This window comes from Leucopleurus acutus (genome assembly GCF_964270905.1).
Source record: "Leucopleurus acutus genome assembly, chromosome: 20".
Lineage (NCBI taxonomy): Eukaryota > Metazoa > Chordata > Mammalia > Artiodactyla > Delphinidae > Leucopleurus > Leucopleurus acutus.
Genome location: NC_139162.1, coordinates 42,931,883 through 42,950,849, shown reverse-complemented (window position 1 = coordinate 42,950,849; position 18,967 = coordinate 42,931,883). Strand labels below are relative to the sequence as shown.

At 39.7% G+C, this 18,967-nt stretch overlaps 1 protein-coding gene across 2 annotated transcripts in view; it reads right to left on the bottom strand.

Annotated features, from left to right (window-relative positions):
- The window catches only part of UBA2 (ubiquitin like modifier activating enzyme 2), a 31,643-nt gene extending 13,716 nt beyond the window's left edge, over positions 1-17,927 (bottom strand). Inside the window, exons 1-9 of one of the 2 annotated variants that reach the window (XM_082863451.1) lie at positions 17,748-17,927; positions 15,794-15,877; positions 14,833-14,903; positions 13,569-13,633; positions 12,079-12,179; positions 10,533-10,654; positions 4,829-4,896; positions 4,262-4,383; positions 537-636 (exon numbers count right to left, since the gene is read on the bottom strand). In XM_082863451.1, the coding sequence (XP_082719577.1) occupies positions 537-636; positions 4,262-4,383; positions 4,829-4,896; positions 10,533-10,654; positions 12,079-12,179; positions 13,569-13,633; positions 14,833-14,903; positions 15,794-15,877; positions 17,748-17,885 (871 nt within the window). In that variant the 5' untranslated portion in view covers positions 17,886-17,927. Of the gene's footprint in view, positions 1-536; positions 637-4,261; positions 4,384-4,828; positions 4,897-10,532; positions 10,655-12,078; positions 12,180-13,568; positions 13,634-14,832; positions 14,904-15,793; positions 15,878-17,369; positions 17,444-17,747 lie in introns of those variants that run through there. The other variant, XM_082863452.1, reaches the window with a different exon arrangement.
- Positions 17,928-18,967: the final 1,040 nt, after the last annotated feature.

The following is an 18,967-nucleotide window of genomic DNA, read 5'->3' as shown; positions in this document are numbered from 1 at the left end:
AACTGACACCCTAAGTCTCCTGGTACCTTTTAAGTTCCACTATGCTGAACACTGCTGTGCAAAACAAGCTGAGACACAATGTGTTGAAGGAGAGTGGGTAAGGAAGTAGTCACTACTACAATAGTTTTTCTTGCACTTAAAGTTATAAATAAGTTAAAGGAACAACACTTTATGTCAGGGAAAATATGAAACAACTAAATGTTAACTGATAAGGGACTAGTTAAATAATACTGACTGAAAAGAGCAAGTCAGAGTATATAAATAGTATGATTCCATTTACGGAAAGTGCATATACAACTGCCTGCGTCTACGTGCACGGAGTTATCACCAAGACATTCCCTAAAACATTAATAGTAACTGTTTCCCTAGGTGATGAGATTTCCAGTGATTTTCCTTCTTCATACTTTGCTGAACTGTCTGAATTTCTTACCATGGGTGTACACCACTGTATACCAAGAAATGACAGGGCTATTTAAAGACTTCAGGTTAGAGAATTTCCAATTTAGGTATCCCAAAGACAAAAATGTATCCTTTACCTTGACTTTGCACTTCGGCCCAATCCAATGGAACTGGAGGTTTCCTTTTCCGCCACAGTTTGTCCATTGTCAACAGATACCTGATATCATCTTTAAAAAGCTAAGATAGAAAGAAGGGAAGAAGGAAAGAAGGAAAGGAAGAAAGGTAAATTCCATGAACCCTACAGTCCCTATGCTGATAATATATAACAAAATTTCCCTGCTGATTTACTTTAAACATTACACTATAAAATCTGACTTAAAGAACACATGTTATATACCAGTAGATTAACAATTCTCAAAGGGGCAGGGGGAGCTTAAACCTTTGTGTAAAAGGAAATTTTACACAAAACCCCTGGTATGTGAAAACAGTTAAAATCAGAGACGCTGGTGAAAGCAGAGTAAGGGAACTCTGAACTGTGCTGACTGACCCTGTCCTCCCAAGTCGCCTCCCCTAAATTAGCTCCTCAGATCAGTCGGAAGCGCAATCACACCATTCAAGGAGACTAAGTGAATACACACCAACTCCATAAGAATTGAGCCTAAAGGTACCAGTTAGCAATATCTCCAAGTTTGTGGGACATACCAGTAAAGCACACACATTTAAAAAGGGCTCAAAAACAGAATTTCTTAACCATCTGCAACATCTTTGAAATGTGCTCCCGCCCCCCCAAAATAACCTCAAACACACAAAACAATTCCTATTTCGAAAATAAAAACATAAACATTACCACATGTAGACTGAGAGACCATCACATGAATCACACTTCCTATGTGGCAGAATATCAGATGATTTTAATAGTTTTACCTTTTCCTTAGCTATATTTTCTATTGTTGACTGATTTATTCCACAGGTTTGTTGTATGTACCGGGTATGAATTTAGATGTGGCTAAGTTAAAAGAAATATTTCTATCAAAATATACTCAATTCAATAAATATTTATTAAGCATCCTTAATCTTTGAAAACCAGCCAAATATACAACTAATTAGAGTACAACTCAGTGTGAAAACCACACAGTTCTGAGTACTGTAAGTTTTTAAAAATATTTATTTATTTATTTATTTTTGGCAGCGTTGGGTCTTCGTTGCTGTGTGCAGGCTTCCTCTAGTTGCGGTGAGCGGGAGCTACTCTTCATTGTGGTGTGCAGGGTTCTCACTGAGGTGGCTTCTCTTGTTGCAGAGCACAGGCTCTAGGCACGCAGGCTTCAGTAGTTGTAGCACGTGAGCTCAGCAGTTGTGGCTGACGGGCTCTAGAGCGCAGGCTCAGTGGTTGTGGCGCATGGGCTTAGTTGCTCCGCAGCATGTGGGATCTTCCCAGACCAGGGCTTGAACCCGTGTCCCCTGCATTGGCAGGTGGATTCTAACCACTGAACCATCTGGGAAGTCCCTATCTTCACACTCCTGTCTCCTTCTATAAACCTATGAATCTCAACCAAATCCCTAGTCTAAACTGCTCTATTTACCTATAGAACCACCTGTCATCTCGCTAATATCCGAGAAGAATCTCAAAATTAATTCTATCACCTTCCCCTCTTCCCCAACCCCCACGCACACATCTGTTTCCCACCCTACCTATCTCAGAGAACGGCACCTCTGTTCACCTGCTGCCCAGCAGGAAACCAGTTAGTATTATTCTTCGTTCCTGATTTTATACATACAAAGTCCTGTTGAGTCTAACTTTTCCTCCACGCTCCACTGGGAATGCAGATGGGTTGTACTTCAGATTACTCTGGCATTGCACAACTCCAGAAGGCACTGTCCCATATTGGTTACAAGAGGAACATCAGGTCCTACAATAGTGCACTGCATACTTTCTATACCTTATACACTACCCTTTAATGGATTCCCATTAATCCATTAATGGATTTTATGTCTTTGTATAACATCCTTATCGTGACCTAGAAAGTCCTGCCAGATCTAACCTCAGCTTACCTTTCCAGTCCTCTTTCCACTCTCCCGTTTAATGGGAATTATTTCAGTTCTTCAACCTAAAACTTTCTTTCTATATGCTGCACACTCATCCCCACCCTTATTCTTTAAAGTCTTGAGTCGAAATGTCAAGACTTTAAAGAAGTCTTGACAGCCTCTGGACCGTCTCTTCTGAACCCTCATACTAGGTTTAATAATAATGTTTAATAATAAGTGGGGTTAAGTTTACTTATTATTAGAGGGTTCCAATGCATCAGAACTTAACGTCATAACACCCTGAACTTGAAATTCCTTGTTCAATGTTTGACTTCCCTTCTAGATGCTGAGTTCCCTCCCAAAAAAGAGCTGGGACCCTATTTTCTGTCTTTCACCACTAAATCCTCTGTACTTAAAGTGGCCCCTGGCACACAGCAGATGCTTAAAGTTACCTGCTGAACAACAGATTGGAGAGGTACTTCAGATTATTCTGGCATTCAACTGCTGCTCAGGTTGGAATGGAAATAGGTATATGGATACTAGTTTGGAAAACACTGTCGATATCCATATCAGAGTTAAGTGCATTTGATTTTAAGTATAATCAAAATAAAAACCATTTTCTAAGGTAAAGGCTGTAGTGAGGAAATAAATGCAGTAGGTTTAAGAAAGTCAATCTGTGACATGTATCGTCACTGAGGAAAGATGAAATAGAAGCTGGAGGGAGCAGTAGGCCATTTGCTTAGGACAACAGGACGTGTGCATGTCAGAAAGCAGACAGGAGGAGCCAGGAGACTCAAGATGCAGGGGAGAGAGAAAATACTATTTGAAGAAAAAGGTACAAGACGGAAAAATAGCAGGTGGAAGCGCTAGCCTTTACTCAAAGGGATTTCGCTCAAACAGGAAAGAGCTAGTAAGGACCTACTGTATAGCACAGGGAATTCAGTACTCTGTAATGACCTATATGGGAAAAGAATCTTAAAAAAAGTGAATATACATATATGTATAACTGACTCACTTTGCTGCACACCTGAAACTAACACAACACTGTAAATCAACTATATTCCAATTAAAAAAATTTTTTTTTTTTGCGGTACGCGGGCCTCTCACTGTTGTGGCCTCTCCCATCGCGGAGCACAGGCTCCAGACGTGCAGGCTCAGCGGCCATGGCTCACGGGCCCAGCCGCTCCACGGCATAGGGATCTTCCCGGACCGAGGCACGAACCCGTGTCCCCTGCATCGGCAGGCAGACTCTCAACCACTGCGCCACCAGGGAAGCACCTCCCCGCCAAAAAAATTTTTTTAATTAAAAAAAAAAAGAAGCAGGGAAAAGAGAAAAGACTTTTAAAAACACAGATCTGGGGGCCTAGCTGAGCCATAATTAGGTAGACCTAATTAAAGCAATCTTACAGGTTTCTCTAAAAATACTGAGCAAACAATATATAAAATGAAGAGGAATTCACCCAAGAACACAGGCTTAGGGATTCAAGAGGAATTTAGAACATGTCACCCAAACTCTCAATAGATTTGAGCAGCAAAGGGATATAAGACGAGAAACAGCAGGAACCAAAAGTCAGTTATATAAAGAAAATCAAGAAGTTCAGTGAAATTGAGGGAAGGAAAGACAACCAAGAATGAATAAGTAAGCCACTGTATTTTACCTTCTATAAAGATGCTATACTGATTTAGTATTGATGTTAAAATTTCAAACCTGTTTATCCCACCTGCATCAATGAATTCACTAAGACAGCAGTAGGCATAAAAAGAAGTGTAATTCAATCATGTACTAGTTTAAAAGAGTAACAAAAATCTATCTACAATTATAAAAAAAAGTAAACCTAACCTTGGTAAAAAGTTTAACTGGATCATATCCAGTTGATTTAGCCCATTCCTTGGTGGAAATACGTTTAATGTCACCATCTTCATTAGATGCTCTGGCTCTGGCTTCGGCTTCCATTGGTTCCCCTACAAAACAAACACCATTTTATTTTCAACTGTAGTTAGTATAGAACTAAGCTCTCATCTACCCGTAGGGGAAAAAAGAGTCACTCATGGAGGTCACCAGCATCTGACACATTCTGAGTTCAAGGAGACAGAATTATAACATGCTCATCACCATCTTTTTCTGCCTCAGTTTCTGAAGGCCATATGTAGAGCAGTTCCAAGTACAGACCTGTAATCAGATCTGGGAACAACTCCTGGCTCTATTTACTAGATTTGTAAAATTTCCCTGAACAGTGTTTCCTCACAAGTAAAATGGCAGTACCCATTTTTAAAAACACATCTTAAATACATATTATCTAGCACATAACAGCAATTATTTCCCCCCGCATTAAGCTATCAATATTAAATTAGCAAAATAAAGATAGTGCTCACCAATAAGAAAATATACCCCAACTAGTTTACTCACAGGAAGCTTCAGGGTCAGCTCTGTCAGGAGACACTTCTTGATCAGCATCCTCTTCCCCAAACAACTGGCTATAATTTAAGAATAGTAAATATTTATGTACAACAAAATACTCTGAACAAAGGTTAACTTTTCTCAAAAACAACAAATTTAGTTATCTCAAATCTTTAGTAGGGATAAAAAATAAACAACTGACAAATTATGTTCCATAAACTTAAAAGTATTAAAACAATCTGTTTAAAACAGCTTGCAGGGACTTCCCTGGTGGCACAGTGGTTAAGAATCTGCCTGCCAATGCAGGGGACACGGGTTTGAGCCTTGGTCTGGGAAGATCCCACATGCTGCAGAGCAACTAAGCTCATGCGCCCATACTGAGCCTGTGCTCTAGAGCCCACGAGCCACAAGTACTGAGCCCGTGTGCCACAACTACTGAAGCCCACACGCCTAGAGCCCATGCTCCGCCAGAAGAGAAGCTACCGCAATGAGAAGCCCACGCACCACAACAAAGAGTAGCCCCGCGCTCGCCACAACTAGAGAAAGCCTGCACGCAGCAACGAAGACCCAACGTAGCCAAAACTAAATAAAAAAAACAAAACAAAACAAAACAACTGCTTGCATTCTCATTTCAACCACAGCACAGGCAAGGCTCAATTTTAGTAGACCTAGGTTCATTTCTGCCAGCCAGGCTCTGCAAATTCCTATGTTAAAATCTTTGATCAAGAGACACGTGAGCAGCTTTTACATTCCAACATGGATAATATTCCACTGCCAGAATAATAATTGTGAAGTATACCTGCAGCTAGCTGTTAAACAAATACTGACCCACTTATTATGTGCGAGGCACTGGTCTAGGTGCAAGAAACTCAGCAGTGAATAAGATGGTTTTCTTTTATAAGAAGTAACAGAAAAGTATTAAGCTGAAATTCTCTTTCGTTAAGCAAGTTATCCTAAGAATTGTTTAATAACTTTCCAACCATTCCTCAAGCACATAACTTATAATAAAGCTATCTTAAAAAGCTATGTTTTTTTTTTTTTGGCTGCAACACGCGGAACTTCCCCGACCAGGGATCGAACCTGTGCCCCCTGCATGGGAAGTACGGAGTCTTAACCACTGGACCACCAGGGAAGTCTGATAATAAAGCTATCTTAAAGAAATCCTTTGCACAGTAAAAATCTCAAATATCCTGATACACTTTACAAGAAAATGGCCATTTGTTTCCCACACTGGTTGGGCCCCAAAATACAGCCCCACAACGGCATATAAGAGTTCCTATCGACTTATTTCCTCTCCGGACCTAATGTTCTGCGCCAAACTAGCAAGTATAAAATAGTATGTTACTGTGGGTTTATTCATGATTTTGCAAGTCAATCATAAAGTTAAACACTATCTTCATTTGCTTATTGCCTATTTGGGTTTCCCTTTAAGTGAAAAAATGTCTGTTAGTATTATTTTGTCAGGTTGTCTTTTTCCTATTGATTACAGGAATATATTCCAGATCACAGTTTTAGTTGCTTATATGTTACAGCTATTTCATCCCATAAAACAGCTTATTATTTATACATCATATAATGTCTCTTGATGAAACAGTAAATGAATTTGAATGTATCAATCCTTTATTTTATAATTAACACTTTTGTATCTTGAGAAATTGTTCCTTAACCCCAAAGATAAAGATTTTCTTCTATATTAGAAAAATTTAAAGTTTTGTCTTTCACATCTGAATAATTAATCCACTTGGACTTAATTTCTATATATTGTTAATTTACACATATCGTTTGAAGTAGAGAATACAATTTTTTTCCACATTGGTAGTGAACTGCCTTCCCTTCTATTTAGTCCCTTCTTTCATCTGGGATCTACTGTGCAACCTCAGTTACAGTCTGTTTTTCTATCCCTGCACCAGCAACTCACTAAATAATTTTTACCTTATATTAAATCTTGAAATCTGTTAGAGCAAGTCCCCTCGACTTACTCTTTTTCAAGAGTGTTTTGGTTCTGCCTTAGGCTTTATTCTTCCATATAAATTTTAGAATCAGCTGAACAAGTTCCAATAAAATCCCTGATGAGATTTTAATTAGAATTGCATTGAATCATATCAATATTTTATATATACAAATTAGTATAAACATACTTTTTGCTCTGTCAGCTAAGAGGGCCTAAAAGAAATGGCACCCCAGAACTATGCCTAAGCACTTGCATCTTGGTTGCTAGTATCATTCTTCAATTAAAGGAACCAGGGCTCCTTGAAGAAATGTCTACTTCTAGGGCTGAAGCAGGAACATAAAAGATGAGCGTGGAGCATCTTGTAGTACCAGAAAGTAAGGAATTGCTCCAAAAAACCCCCACACATTGATGACAGTATATCAAAGAGCACAAAGCCAACTGAAGAGCTCGCAGTGGCCAAAGCTGGAACAATTTGAGCAACAAAATAAAACAGTATTAGATTATAACCGAAACCATATTCAGTATCAGTGAGTCCACACTGATACTAATAAATGGGTGAGAAGAGACAGGACAATATGGAAAGGGGAGGGAGTAACTTTACAGTGGAGAAAACAGACAAACACTACCTTAAAGTAATCAAGGCCTACATTAATAGTCATAAAACATGTTGACAACATGTACCCTTCATATGATATGATGAAAATGGCACTTTACCTCTGTGATCTTTCTCCCAAAAATCCATAACCACAGTATTATCAAGAGAAAAACATTAGACAAATTCCGACAGTGGGGCATCCTAAAAAATACCTGACCAGGGACTTCCCTGGTGGTGCAGTGGTTAAGAATCCGCCTGCCAATGCAGGGGGACACGGGTTCAATCCCTGGTCCGGGAAGATCCCACGTGCTGTGGAGCAACTAAGCCCGTGCGTCACAACTACTGAGCCTGCACCCCAGAGCCCGCGCACCGCAACTACTGAGCCTGCATGCCTAGAGCCCATGCTCCGCAACAAGAAGCCACCGCAATGAGAAGCCTGTGCACCACAATGAAGAGCAGCACCCACTCGCTGCAACTAGAGAAAGCTTGCACGCAGCAACGAAGACCCAATGCAGCCAAAAAAAACCTGACCAGTACTCTTCAAAACTAACAAGGTCATCAAAAACAAGCGAAGTCTTAAGAAACTGTCACAGCCCCCTTAAGGTGGGCCTAAAGACATAACTAACTATAATGGGGTATCCTGGAACAGAAAAAAAGACATTGGGCAAAAACTAAGGAGATTTAAATAAACTATGGACTTTGGTTAATAAATAATGTATCAATATTGGCTCATTGTTATGTACGTCATACTAAGATGTTAATAACAGGAAACTGGGTGTGGGAACTCTGTGCTATCTTCTCAATCGTTCTGTAAATCTGAAGCTGTTCTAAAAAGTCTATTAAAAAAGAAAAAAAATGTTTGCCAAGTAAATAAAGCTTGCAAGTGTATTTCTTGTGAAATTTTGTTGTTATACTATTATATGTGTACTTTTCTGAGTGATTATACCTTAATCAAAAAATAAAGAAAACTAATGTTTGCTGTAGATTTCTAGAAAATATTTTTTATCAGGTTGATAAAGTTCTCTTCCTAGTTTACTAAGAATTTTTGTCATGAAAAGGTGTTTGCTAAATTTTACCAAATGCTTTTTTGACATCTATGAAGATTATATAGTTTCTCTTTAAATTCTTAATGAAGTAAATGCCACTTATAGATTTTTCTAGTGTTAAACCATGCTTGCATTCCTGGAATAAATACAGCTTGGTTATGGTATACTTTTGTTTTACACCATTCTAGATTTGTATGCTAATGTTTTGTATAGGATTTTTTCATCTACATTTATGAATGAGAATGTTTCGCAATTTTCCTCTTATAACAGCCTTAACTGTTTTGTTTTGTTTTTTAAATAATGTATGTAGGACATCCCTGGTGGCACAGTGGTTAAGAACCCGCCTGCCAATGCAGGGGTCACGGGTTCGAGCCCTGGTCTGGGAAGATCCCACATGCCGCAGATCCAGGAAGCCTGTGCACCACAACTACTGAGCCTGCGCTCTGGAGCCCACGAGTCACAACTACTGAGCCTGCGAGCCACAACTACTAAAGCCCGCGCACCTAGAGCCCACGCTCCGCAACAAGAGAAGCCACTACAATGAGAAGACCGCACACCACAACGAAGGGCAGCCCCTGCTCGCCGCAACTAGAGAAAGCCTGCGTGCAGCAACGAAGACCCAATGCAGCCAAAAGTAAATAAATACATAAGTAAATAAATAACAAAATGCCCTCTCTTAAAAAATAAAAGAGGTTATTTATTTATTCATGCATGCATGCATGCAGTGCCTGGTCTTAGTTGTGGCATGCGGACTCTTAGTTGCAGCATGCATGCAGGATCTAGTTCCCTGACCCAGGATCGAACCTGGGCCCCCTGCATTAGGAGCGCGTAGTCTTACCCAGTGGACCACCAGATAAGTCCCCAGCCTTAACTGGTTTTGCTATCAAAGATATGATAGCCCCTGGGGGCTTCCCTGGTGGCCCAGTGGTTGAGAGTCCACCTGCCGATGCAGGGGACACGGGTTCGTGCGGTCCAGGAAGATCCCACATGACGCCGAGTGGCTAGGCCCATGAGCCACGGCCGCTGAGCCTGCGCATCCGGAGTCTGTGCTCCGCCAACGGGAGAGGCCACAACAGTGAGAGGCCTGTGTACCGCAAAAAAAAAAAAAAGATACGATAGCCCCAAAACATGAAGTATTCCATTTTTTTAAAAAGTTTCTCTGAAACTTTATATAAGATTAGAATGATATATCCCTTGCAAATTTAGTGGAAATCACCTATAAATTCACATAGGTTTGGTGCATCAGTCAGAGAAATTTAAACCACTGGTTAAATTTCCCTAGGGAGCCTTTTATTTCTTTTTGAGTCAGTTTTCTAAGTTTTTAAAATGAATTTATCCAATCATTAAGTTTTTAAAATGTACTGACATAGGGACTTCCCTGGTGGTCTAGTGCTTAAGAATCCACCTTCCAATGCAGGGGATGCGGGTTCCATCCTTGGTCAGGGAACTAAGCCCACACGCAGCCTGAGTATGAGGGCTACAACTAGAGAGCCTGCATGCCACAGCAGAGGCTCCTGCATGCCGCAACAAAGACCCACCGCAGCTGGGGGTGGGGGTGGGGGTGGGGGGAGTATGTAGCGGCATAATCTTTTATTATCATCCCTTTTTTTCCCCTTATTATTCTAATCTGTGTTGAGATTATATTCCCCACTTTGTTATCTATCCCCCTCTCCTTTTTATGATCAAACTTGCCAACTTATTTTTTGCTCTTACCTCAATTATACTGTTCCTTCTAATTTTTTTGACTTTATGTTGTTCTTTTTCTAACATAAGTTGGATGCTTTGCTCATTAATGTTCACCTCTCTTCATAAGTGTAAGCCTGTATCTTTTCTTCCAACTACCACATTCAATGTATCTTACAAGTTCCACATGTAGTATTTTCAGTATTATTATGAAGTATTTTCAACTTCCATTATTTCTTTTTTAACCAATGAGTTACTTCTAAGTATGTTTTAGTATTTCCAAATACATAGATTTGTATTCATTTAGTTACATGCCTGTCTCCAGTCAGACTAAGCTTCATCATCATAAGTACAATTTCTCCAAGGTATTTAAATAAGAATGACCCCACTGTCCATTATCAGTACTAAAAATATGCCCAGAAATATATATACTCTTACTTGAACAAATATTTTGCCCAAACGATGCAATGAATAGGTTCTGAAGGTGTGTTACGAATTGTACAGCCAGGAAAAGTTCTCTGGGTTGGTTTGGGATGACATTCGTAACACTCAGTCACACCCTGCAAAGTCAGGACATGAGAAAAACATTTATCCCATCATGGTGGCTTCTCAATATTGTAATATAATCATAAACATTTCATTCATCTATATTCCAACTGTCAAGAAAATTTTAAAATATTAGTGACTCCAAAATCCTTACTTTACAGATAAGGAACTACAACATAAAAGTTAATTGAATCTACCATAGTCACAGCTAAGACTAAGCCAGGACTTCTCTGATTCCTGGCCCGGTGAGGAGAAAATACAAGTTTACCTTGATCACACTAAACAGACAGGGAAAGACAAATAACTTTCCAACCAATTATCTCTCAAAGTTGTGAAACTCAGTTATTTAAATATTATTTATAGATTTACCTTATAAGCTCCTGAAGATTAAGTGAATTTAAAGCATTAATTTCCAGATCTATCCAGATACATGGAAAAATCCTAAGTATTACCAAACCAAATACTCTTCATTTCGTTGCTAAAGGGTTATGTTTAAAGTTATACTGTAAGGAATCCTTGAAAGAAGTCCACGGCACCTGAGATAATTTTCTAAAACTTAGAATATTCTTTATCTTGGCAATTCTCAATCTCAGTCTTAACACACACTAGTGTCTCAGGATCATGGTAAAGACCCCAAACCTGCAAATAGTATTTTAATATAAATTGCAGCAGATGAAGTGTTTTCTCCATAATGCCATTTCTGGTGTCCTTCCAACATGCTTTCTTGGGGGCAGCGATATGGCAAGCAGTCACCCCTCATAAACTGATATTTATAAGTCTTTGTAGAATGATATAAATTAAGCTTTCGAAGAGTAATATTAAACAGTAAAAACAACTGAAGCACAGCCACAATTTTCAATATGGAAAAACTGCCAAAGAGCAGACAAAAATACCAAATTTCAGGTAGAGTTTAATTCCTTTTAGTTTCAAAACCTGCAAAATGAGTCTTCAAACGTATCTATGTTTAATTTCTTAAAAGAATTCAAAGAAAAAATATTTGAGCAGCAAATGAATAACAATGCTGAGATTGTATAAAACTGGGTTTATGAACACACACGTATTTGTTCTTATTCTCTAGTTTTATCTAAATATTTGAAATATCGGTACTCACAAATACTCCAAAAATTTTTTTCAAAGTACTCTTCAGATCTATAAATCCAGACTTTAGACAAGTAACTTTTCAGAAGGCTGGTTTACCATATATCAACTACAACATGACATGTAGTCTCACGGCTACTAAGAATTTAAAAAGGCAAGTTTATTATGCTTGCCAGCCTAAGGATTTTAATATATAAGCTACATGAAACAAAATAGCACAGAGCTAAAAGATCTTTGCCCATATATCCAAAGTTTACTTCTTCCCTCCTTAAGGTCCCAAATAAATATTTGGGAAGCAAAAAACAAACCAAAACAAACCAAACCAAAAAAAGTACTTTACCTTTTTGATAGTGGTTACTTGCCCAAGATAACCAGCAGTTCCACTCTCAATAAGAGGGACATCAGCTGCTAGACACATTCTATTAACATGGTTTCGGGCAGCTGGAAGAAAAATACTAGTTAACAGGAGTTTACCAAAAAAAAAAGAAAAAAAGAAAAAAGAAATTATGTAGTTACCTTTAATTAGGATGAAATTTACCCAAACCATTTTTTATTGTTTTTATTTCACGTACAACTTTCTTATAGCTATGACCAGAGTAATACAACTGTTATAGACATTTAAGAGACATTCAACAAAATTTCAAAGGTAAGGAATTTATATCACAAATTTACTGTAGGAAAAGCACCCCTATATATTACTTTTTAATACCGAAGTGCCATCTTCCTCCTCTACTGCTGTACCTACTTCTATTAAATATGGCTAAAACATTGTTTCAACATTTTCCAACCCCTTAACTTGCTCTTATTCCAATAAAATTATCAGGTAATACATGGAAGTAAATGGAGAATGTGGAATATCAACTTTGGAACTATTTATCTTTTTTTTTTTGGCCTCATGGCATGCAGGGTATTAGTTCCCTGACCAAGGATCAAACCCACGCCACCTGCAGTAGAAACTCAGAGTCTCAACCACTGGACCACCAGGGAAGTCCCAACTTGGAACTATTAAGGCAGTTTAAGGTGAGAGGAAAAAAGATGAGTCTGGTTAAAAGAGTTATCCTCTTTCTAATGCTACTTTGTATGTTTTTTCTTTTGATATTTCTGGCCCCAAATTGTTACAAACTCATTTGACAGATGTACTTTTACATGTGGAAGTAGTTACAGAAAGAGTATTTTAAGTTATTTTCACCCCACATTCCAGACACAAAGATTTGTTAACAATAACTGGCTATATGATACTTGATTATATGAAATATCACCAACTTGTGTAAAGTTTAAATGGTCCAAAATGTGTACACGTAATAGGATCCAGTCTGATATATTGCAGCACCAGATATACCCAAAATAATTCAAGAGCCATGACTTCTATGCTAACTTTGACATCCTATTGCCTTACTCTCAAAACAGTGGTTTTCAGCCTTCATTGCCCTTTAGATCATCTGGGGAACTGTGAAAAAATATGATCTTTAGGTCCCATTTACAGAGTTTGACTCAACTGGTTTTGGGTGAAATTTGGGCACTGATATTTCTTAGATCTCCACATACACGAAGGAAGTCACACTGTGCTTAAGTGCTGGGATAATCTGAAACAAATATACATGCACGCAACCTATGCATCATCCTCTTTAATGATTTTAACTTCCCCTATATTCACACTAGTTCTAGTTAAAATTACAATCAATTGGCAAGCTTTAAACCTGATCTTACTTCCCTTTAGGTCTTTTAAGTTCTAACTCATAAGGAAATATTTTAATTAACACTAATTTTGTAAACAATCTTGTTATGGAGGAAGGGAAATACTTAGAATTAAAAGTATTAAAATAATCTCACCTCTGTTATCTAAAGCATTCATAACCAATATAAATTGTCGAAAAAATTCCACATTATAGTCAGGGCTACAAAGTAAAACAACAACAAAAAAAAAAGGTCACCAAAACAACCGGCCTTACACATGAGCTTCACAGTATAATACAGGGTCCTAAAAAGCACATTAAAGTAATAAAAGTACAAAAATAACTGATATTAGGGGTCTCTACAATATAGATAGGTTTGATTTTTCCCCAAACACCAGAAACAGATTTAAACCACACATCTGTTTTGGCCAGCTACCTCGGGCACAGAGCAGAATCTCAAACTGGCATGACTTCGAGAGTCCCACCAGGCCTTCTTGGGGCAGCAAGTGCCTGGGAACATACAAAGAATACATTCCCAGGATCTGCCTGGCCTGTAGCTTCACCTCACATGGTCAGGATCAGGCAGGGTTCAGGCCCCTAGGGTCTCTGCTTTTAGCAGCACTGGGAAAGCAACACAGGGTAAGGAGGTTGTAGGGCTATAGGCAAGCTTGTAGAGCAAACATCCAGAGAATGAAAAGGAAGCTGGAAACACAAATTCCCTGAGAAAGCATAAGACTTTCTCTAATCCAGGCCTCAAACAAGAACTCATTATTTTTAAAACCACTTACTTGTGGACAACAACTATCGATAAAGGACATTTTAGATGCAGGGTTCCTTTGCCCCAACGCCTCCAAAATTATATTTTTACTCTATCTTTACTGAGATCAGAGTATATTTATGTACCATCAAAACTACTGCCCCATCACAATTCCCAGTGTTATATTACAGAAGTCACAGTCCTAACAGACAAATTATTTTGAGAGGGAACCTTTTAAACTGAAAAAGGCCACAGCTGAAATCGATCAGAATGAGAGCAATATATTTAGAAAAGTCTGAATCATCATGTATATTGATTTCTTATAGTTTAGAATATCTCTTTATTTAAAACAAGAATATAAGGTCTTTTTAGGTTTCCAAGTAACTTATTTATTGAAAGTATTAGAGTAAATGACCTCTTATCTAAATCATTCAAATTATATATATATACATATATATATATACACACATATATATATATGAACTGTTAAAAGAATGTCACTTATGTGGACACAACCTACTACATTTTAATTATTCTAGAAAAATTTTTAAATAAGCAGAATGACTCTGAGTTCATATATTTAGCTAATAAAATATTATACTTTAAAGGTTTAATTAAAAATTCACAGCAAACACAATTTTGCAACATAATAATTAGCGCATACTTCATGATGCTGTCATGGTAGGCTATGATATTAGCTTTCGGGTAAAACTGCAGTACACTTTCTTTGGCAACCTGGAAAAACAAACAACACTAAATTACTAATTTACTAAATTACTACAACATTTCTATCTGAATATGAAATCTATCTATGGCAGACAATAGTTATTTCACCTACTTATATACACTTGTACATGAATGGCAAGCTTCAGCAAAAATATCAAATGCAGTAACCAAGTGTCATTCATCCATTCAACAAATATTTACTAAGCATCTTCCATATATCAGAAATTGTATAAGGCACTTGGTAAGCAAAAGTGACATTAATCAAATAACCATCCAGATAAATTTAACTACAAACTATGATAAATGATACACAGAAAAAGTAGAGGCTGTAATGAGTGGAAGATATGATTTAGTCTAAGAGATTTAGGAAAGCATGCCTAGAGAAAATCTGAAAAATGAAAAGGAGAAAAGAGTGAAAGTTTGCCCAAAAAGCTGGGAGAAAAAGCAAAGAGAAAGATGTTTTAAAACCCTGAATCAAGATGGAACATTCAAGGAACTAAAGAAAGATCAGGATGAGGCTGTTTTCTTCTAAAGGGGACAATGACATAAGCTGTAGCTTCTCTTGCCCACAAACACAGGAGCAGCCAAGCTCTAGGCAATGTAGGAACACAAGGCTCATTCTAAGTAAACAATCAGAAATTTAAGAAGGGGACACCATTTACAGGATTGGGTAGAGCACTTTTATTTCCTCTGTAGATAAGAAAGGATGGCACAGTCTTCTGTCCTTTTCTAGACATCTTCTTATTCTTCATAATCCCTCAGCTAAAAAGAGATGGCTTCCCCCATATTCTCCCTCCTACTAGAGAGTCCAAATTAACCTAATACCATAAATAGAAGATCCACCAAAGGGCAGAAATATAAGTGAATAAACAGAAATGATATGAGAAATACAAAGTTACCTGAGCCTTTGATCTTCCAACATGTTTCTTTTGAAACAAAAACTGCCTGTTGAGGTTGCTGACATCAATAGTATCCAGGTCAATCTACAAATGCATAAACCCCAGATAAATCACCAATTTCCTGGTATGTCTGAGCAATACGTATCCCTATCCTCAGCATCCATAACCCAGAAGTTTTGATATCTGCTACGTTAGGGGAGAAAATGCTTTTTGACCAACATACTGAAGTTGTTAAATTGATAAAAATAATTTAATGCGTATTAAAACAAAACAAGATTTAATTTCAGATACAACTTTCTCAAAAATATTTTAGAAAGGATGCTTTTTTGTTCATTTGTTTAATCATACTGGCAAATATGTTAGGAAATTCCTTAGATGACAAAATGATGCTAAAAATGCATTATATTTCCATCATTTCTCTATCAATCTGCTTACTCTTTCAAATCCAACAGAATAGATCTAACTGTGCCCTGTTCTTTTTCTTAAATGATACTTGGCAAATAGATTTACTGAATTTTTGCTGCTTTCTTTAATTCAAAAGTCTTTACCCACACACAATTTCATTTACAATCATTACTTGAGGGCTGTGGAGGGAAGCTTCTACACAAGGTTAGAAGTCTCACGTTTTAAGTCTTATCTAATTGCTGCTTCAAAGTAAATATAAGAGAAGAAATAATTGTAACTAAAACCATTTTCACTCCATTTCAATAAAGTTACATGAAGAGTAATCAAATGTTCTAACTGTGAAACACCCTAATGGTTTTGGTGAAAATCACCAAAACATATAATCACCTAACATTTTTTATCTGTGCTTTCTAAATTTACTACAAAAATTAAACTAAATAAAAAAGGATCAGCATTTATTTTTCAGGTGCCCAAATTCACTGTCTTGTCTGTTACAAAATGATCCTTCTGAAGAAGTATTAGTAGGTATTAGCTATGCCACATTCATATTTGGGATACAGAACTGAATGGAAAGACTAACCCTATAAAAACCAATGGAAAACGCGTAAATGCTTTTCCCCCCAGTCACTCATTTATTAGTTCAGTCGGCCACCTCTACTTTTTTTTTTTTTTTAATTCCCTGTTTCCACTACACCTTAAGATTCTATAAACTCACATCCAAATTTCAGGCTACAACTTCAATCTCTAAAAAGTTTACATTAACAGAAATGACTTGACTCAGAATTACAGTAGCTTCCCGTCACTGTTCAACAATGCAAAAGTTAAAATCCTAACCAATACCTTCAACGAAATAATCTACGGTGATAACAATGACTGTCACGCAGATTGTACCCAGCCAGAAGAGAGGAGCGCGAGCCACAAAGGAGTCCTAGGTAAGTCACTAAACCCCACAGTACCTCACTTTTCCTCTTATCTGTTAAAAATAAAATGGGGTGAAGACAGCGTTTACAAGCCTATGATGGTGGTGAAGATTAAGTGCGTTAAGGCGAGTAAACCGCGCAGGACAGCGCCGGGCTCGGGACAAGCGCTCAGTAGGTCCTGGTTGTTACCACCGCCATCCTCTGCTCTGCATATTATTTGAGTTAAGGGGGACTTCGAATTGAACACTCACAACATCCCCAAGGGACTCGAGACAATCCTCTCCTGCCTCCGGTTAAAGCTGGGGAACTGCTCTGAAGCGAAGACACGAGGACTCTTCCACACCCCAGAGCCGCCACAAATTGGCGCTGCCTGGGAGGCGGGGGACGGCTCTTCGCGGGACGCCCGGAAGACCCGGGCCCTTGGCCTCCTCAGCGTGCGGAGCGGGCCCGGCGTGCAGCGGCGCCCGCCCCGCAGCCGCCGAAGAGCTCCCTCTAGGTGGGCAGCGACGACCCTAGGGCCTCTTGGTCCGCCCCCGCACCCACAGCTCAGGTCCGGACCTCCGGGCCCCGATCCCCCGGCCCCGGCTCCACGGCCCGCCATTCAGCCCGCGCGCACGCCTGGCCCTCACCAGGTCGATGTGGGAGAAGCCGGTGAGCACGAGGTTTTTGAGGAGCTCGCAGCCGATGCCGCCCGCGCCCACCACCAGGACCCGGCCCCCGGCCACTGCCTCGGCCAGCTCCCGCGGAAGCCCCCGCGACAGTGCCATGGCGGGACAACCACGAGCCTCGGCGCAGGCGGAGGCGGGAGAAGTGAGCCGCGGCCGGAAGTGAGTGGGGGAGGGGCGGCCCAGCTTCCGTTCCTGCGCACTGCGGCCGCCTGTCGGCGCTGAATGGGCGGGGCCTGGGGACCTGGCCAGTCCGCGAGCGGCCCGGAGTGGGCCGGACTGTGAGCAGAAGACTCTTCACACCTCCGGCCGTACTCCAGGCTGGTAGTGCTTCGCACCGAGGCGCGTAGTTCTGCTATCCGGCTTAAGATTTATTAGATTTTTGATGTGTATTTTAAAAAAATACTTTGCAGCATATATGTAACCGAGCAAAGGCCTCTTATGCCCCAAGTGAAGAAAGCCAAACTTTGACAAGGGGAGTTTGCAGCAAAGTAAGGACTTACTGCAGGGTGCCAAGCAAGGGAGTGGGAAGCAAGCCTCAGATCCACTTCAACTTGGTCTCTGAGTTAGAGGGGTGTTTTTTGTTTTTTGTTTTTCAGTACGCGGGCCTCTCACTGTTGTGGCCTCTCCCGTTGCGGAGCACAGGCTCCGGACGCGCAGGCCCAGCGGCCATGGCTCACGGGCCCAGCTGCTCTGCGGCATGTGGGATCTTCCCGGACCGGGGCACGAACCCGTGTCCCCTGCATCGGCAGGCGGAGTCTCAACCACTGCGCCACCAGGGAAGCCCTAGGGGTTTTTTTTAAGGGTGAGGAATGGAATATTTCCTGCCACATCAGTAAACAAAGGATGTCAGTCATCAGCAATTGCAGCCCTCCATCCGTGAGCTGGTGAGCCCCAAGGAAACTCAGGAAGGAAAGAATACCTGCCATCTAGCAGCCATCAGACTACAGCCACTCCCTGCCGTAAGCCCTGAGGGAACTGAGGATGTGAAAACACAGGATACTGGCCCCAGATAGCTGAGGTGCATATCAAAGGAATGATTTCAGTGAGCCCAGACTCTTGCAACTTCCCATACATAGAAAAGCACTAAATTCCTTAATTTGGGGTATCTGGTTTTCTTTAATTTAGAATAATCCTTTGATGTTCCAACTACCTGCCCTGTGTTGCAAAACTTCTATATAACC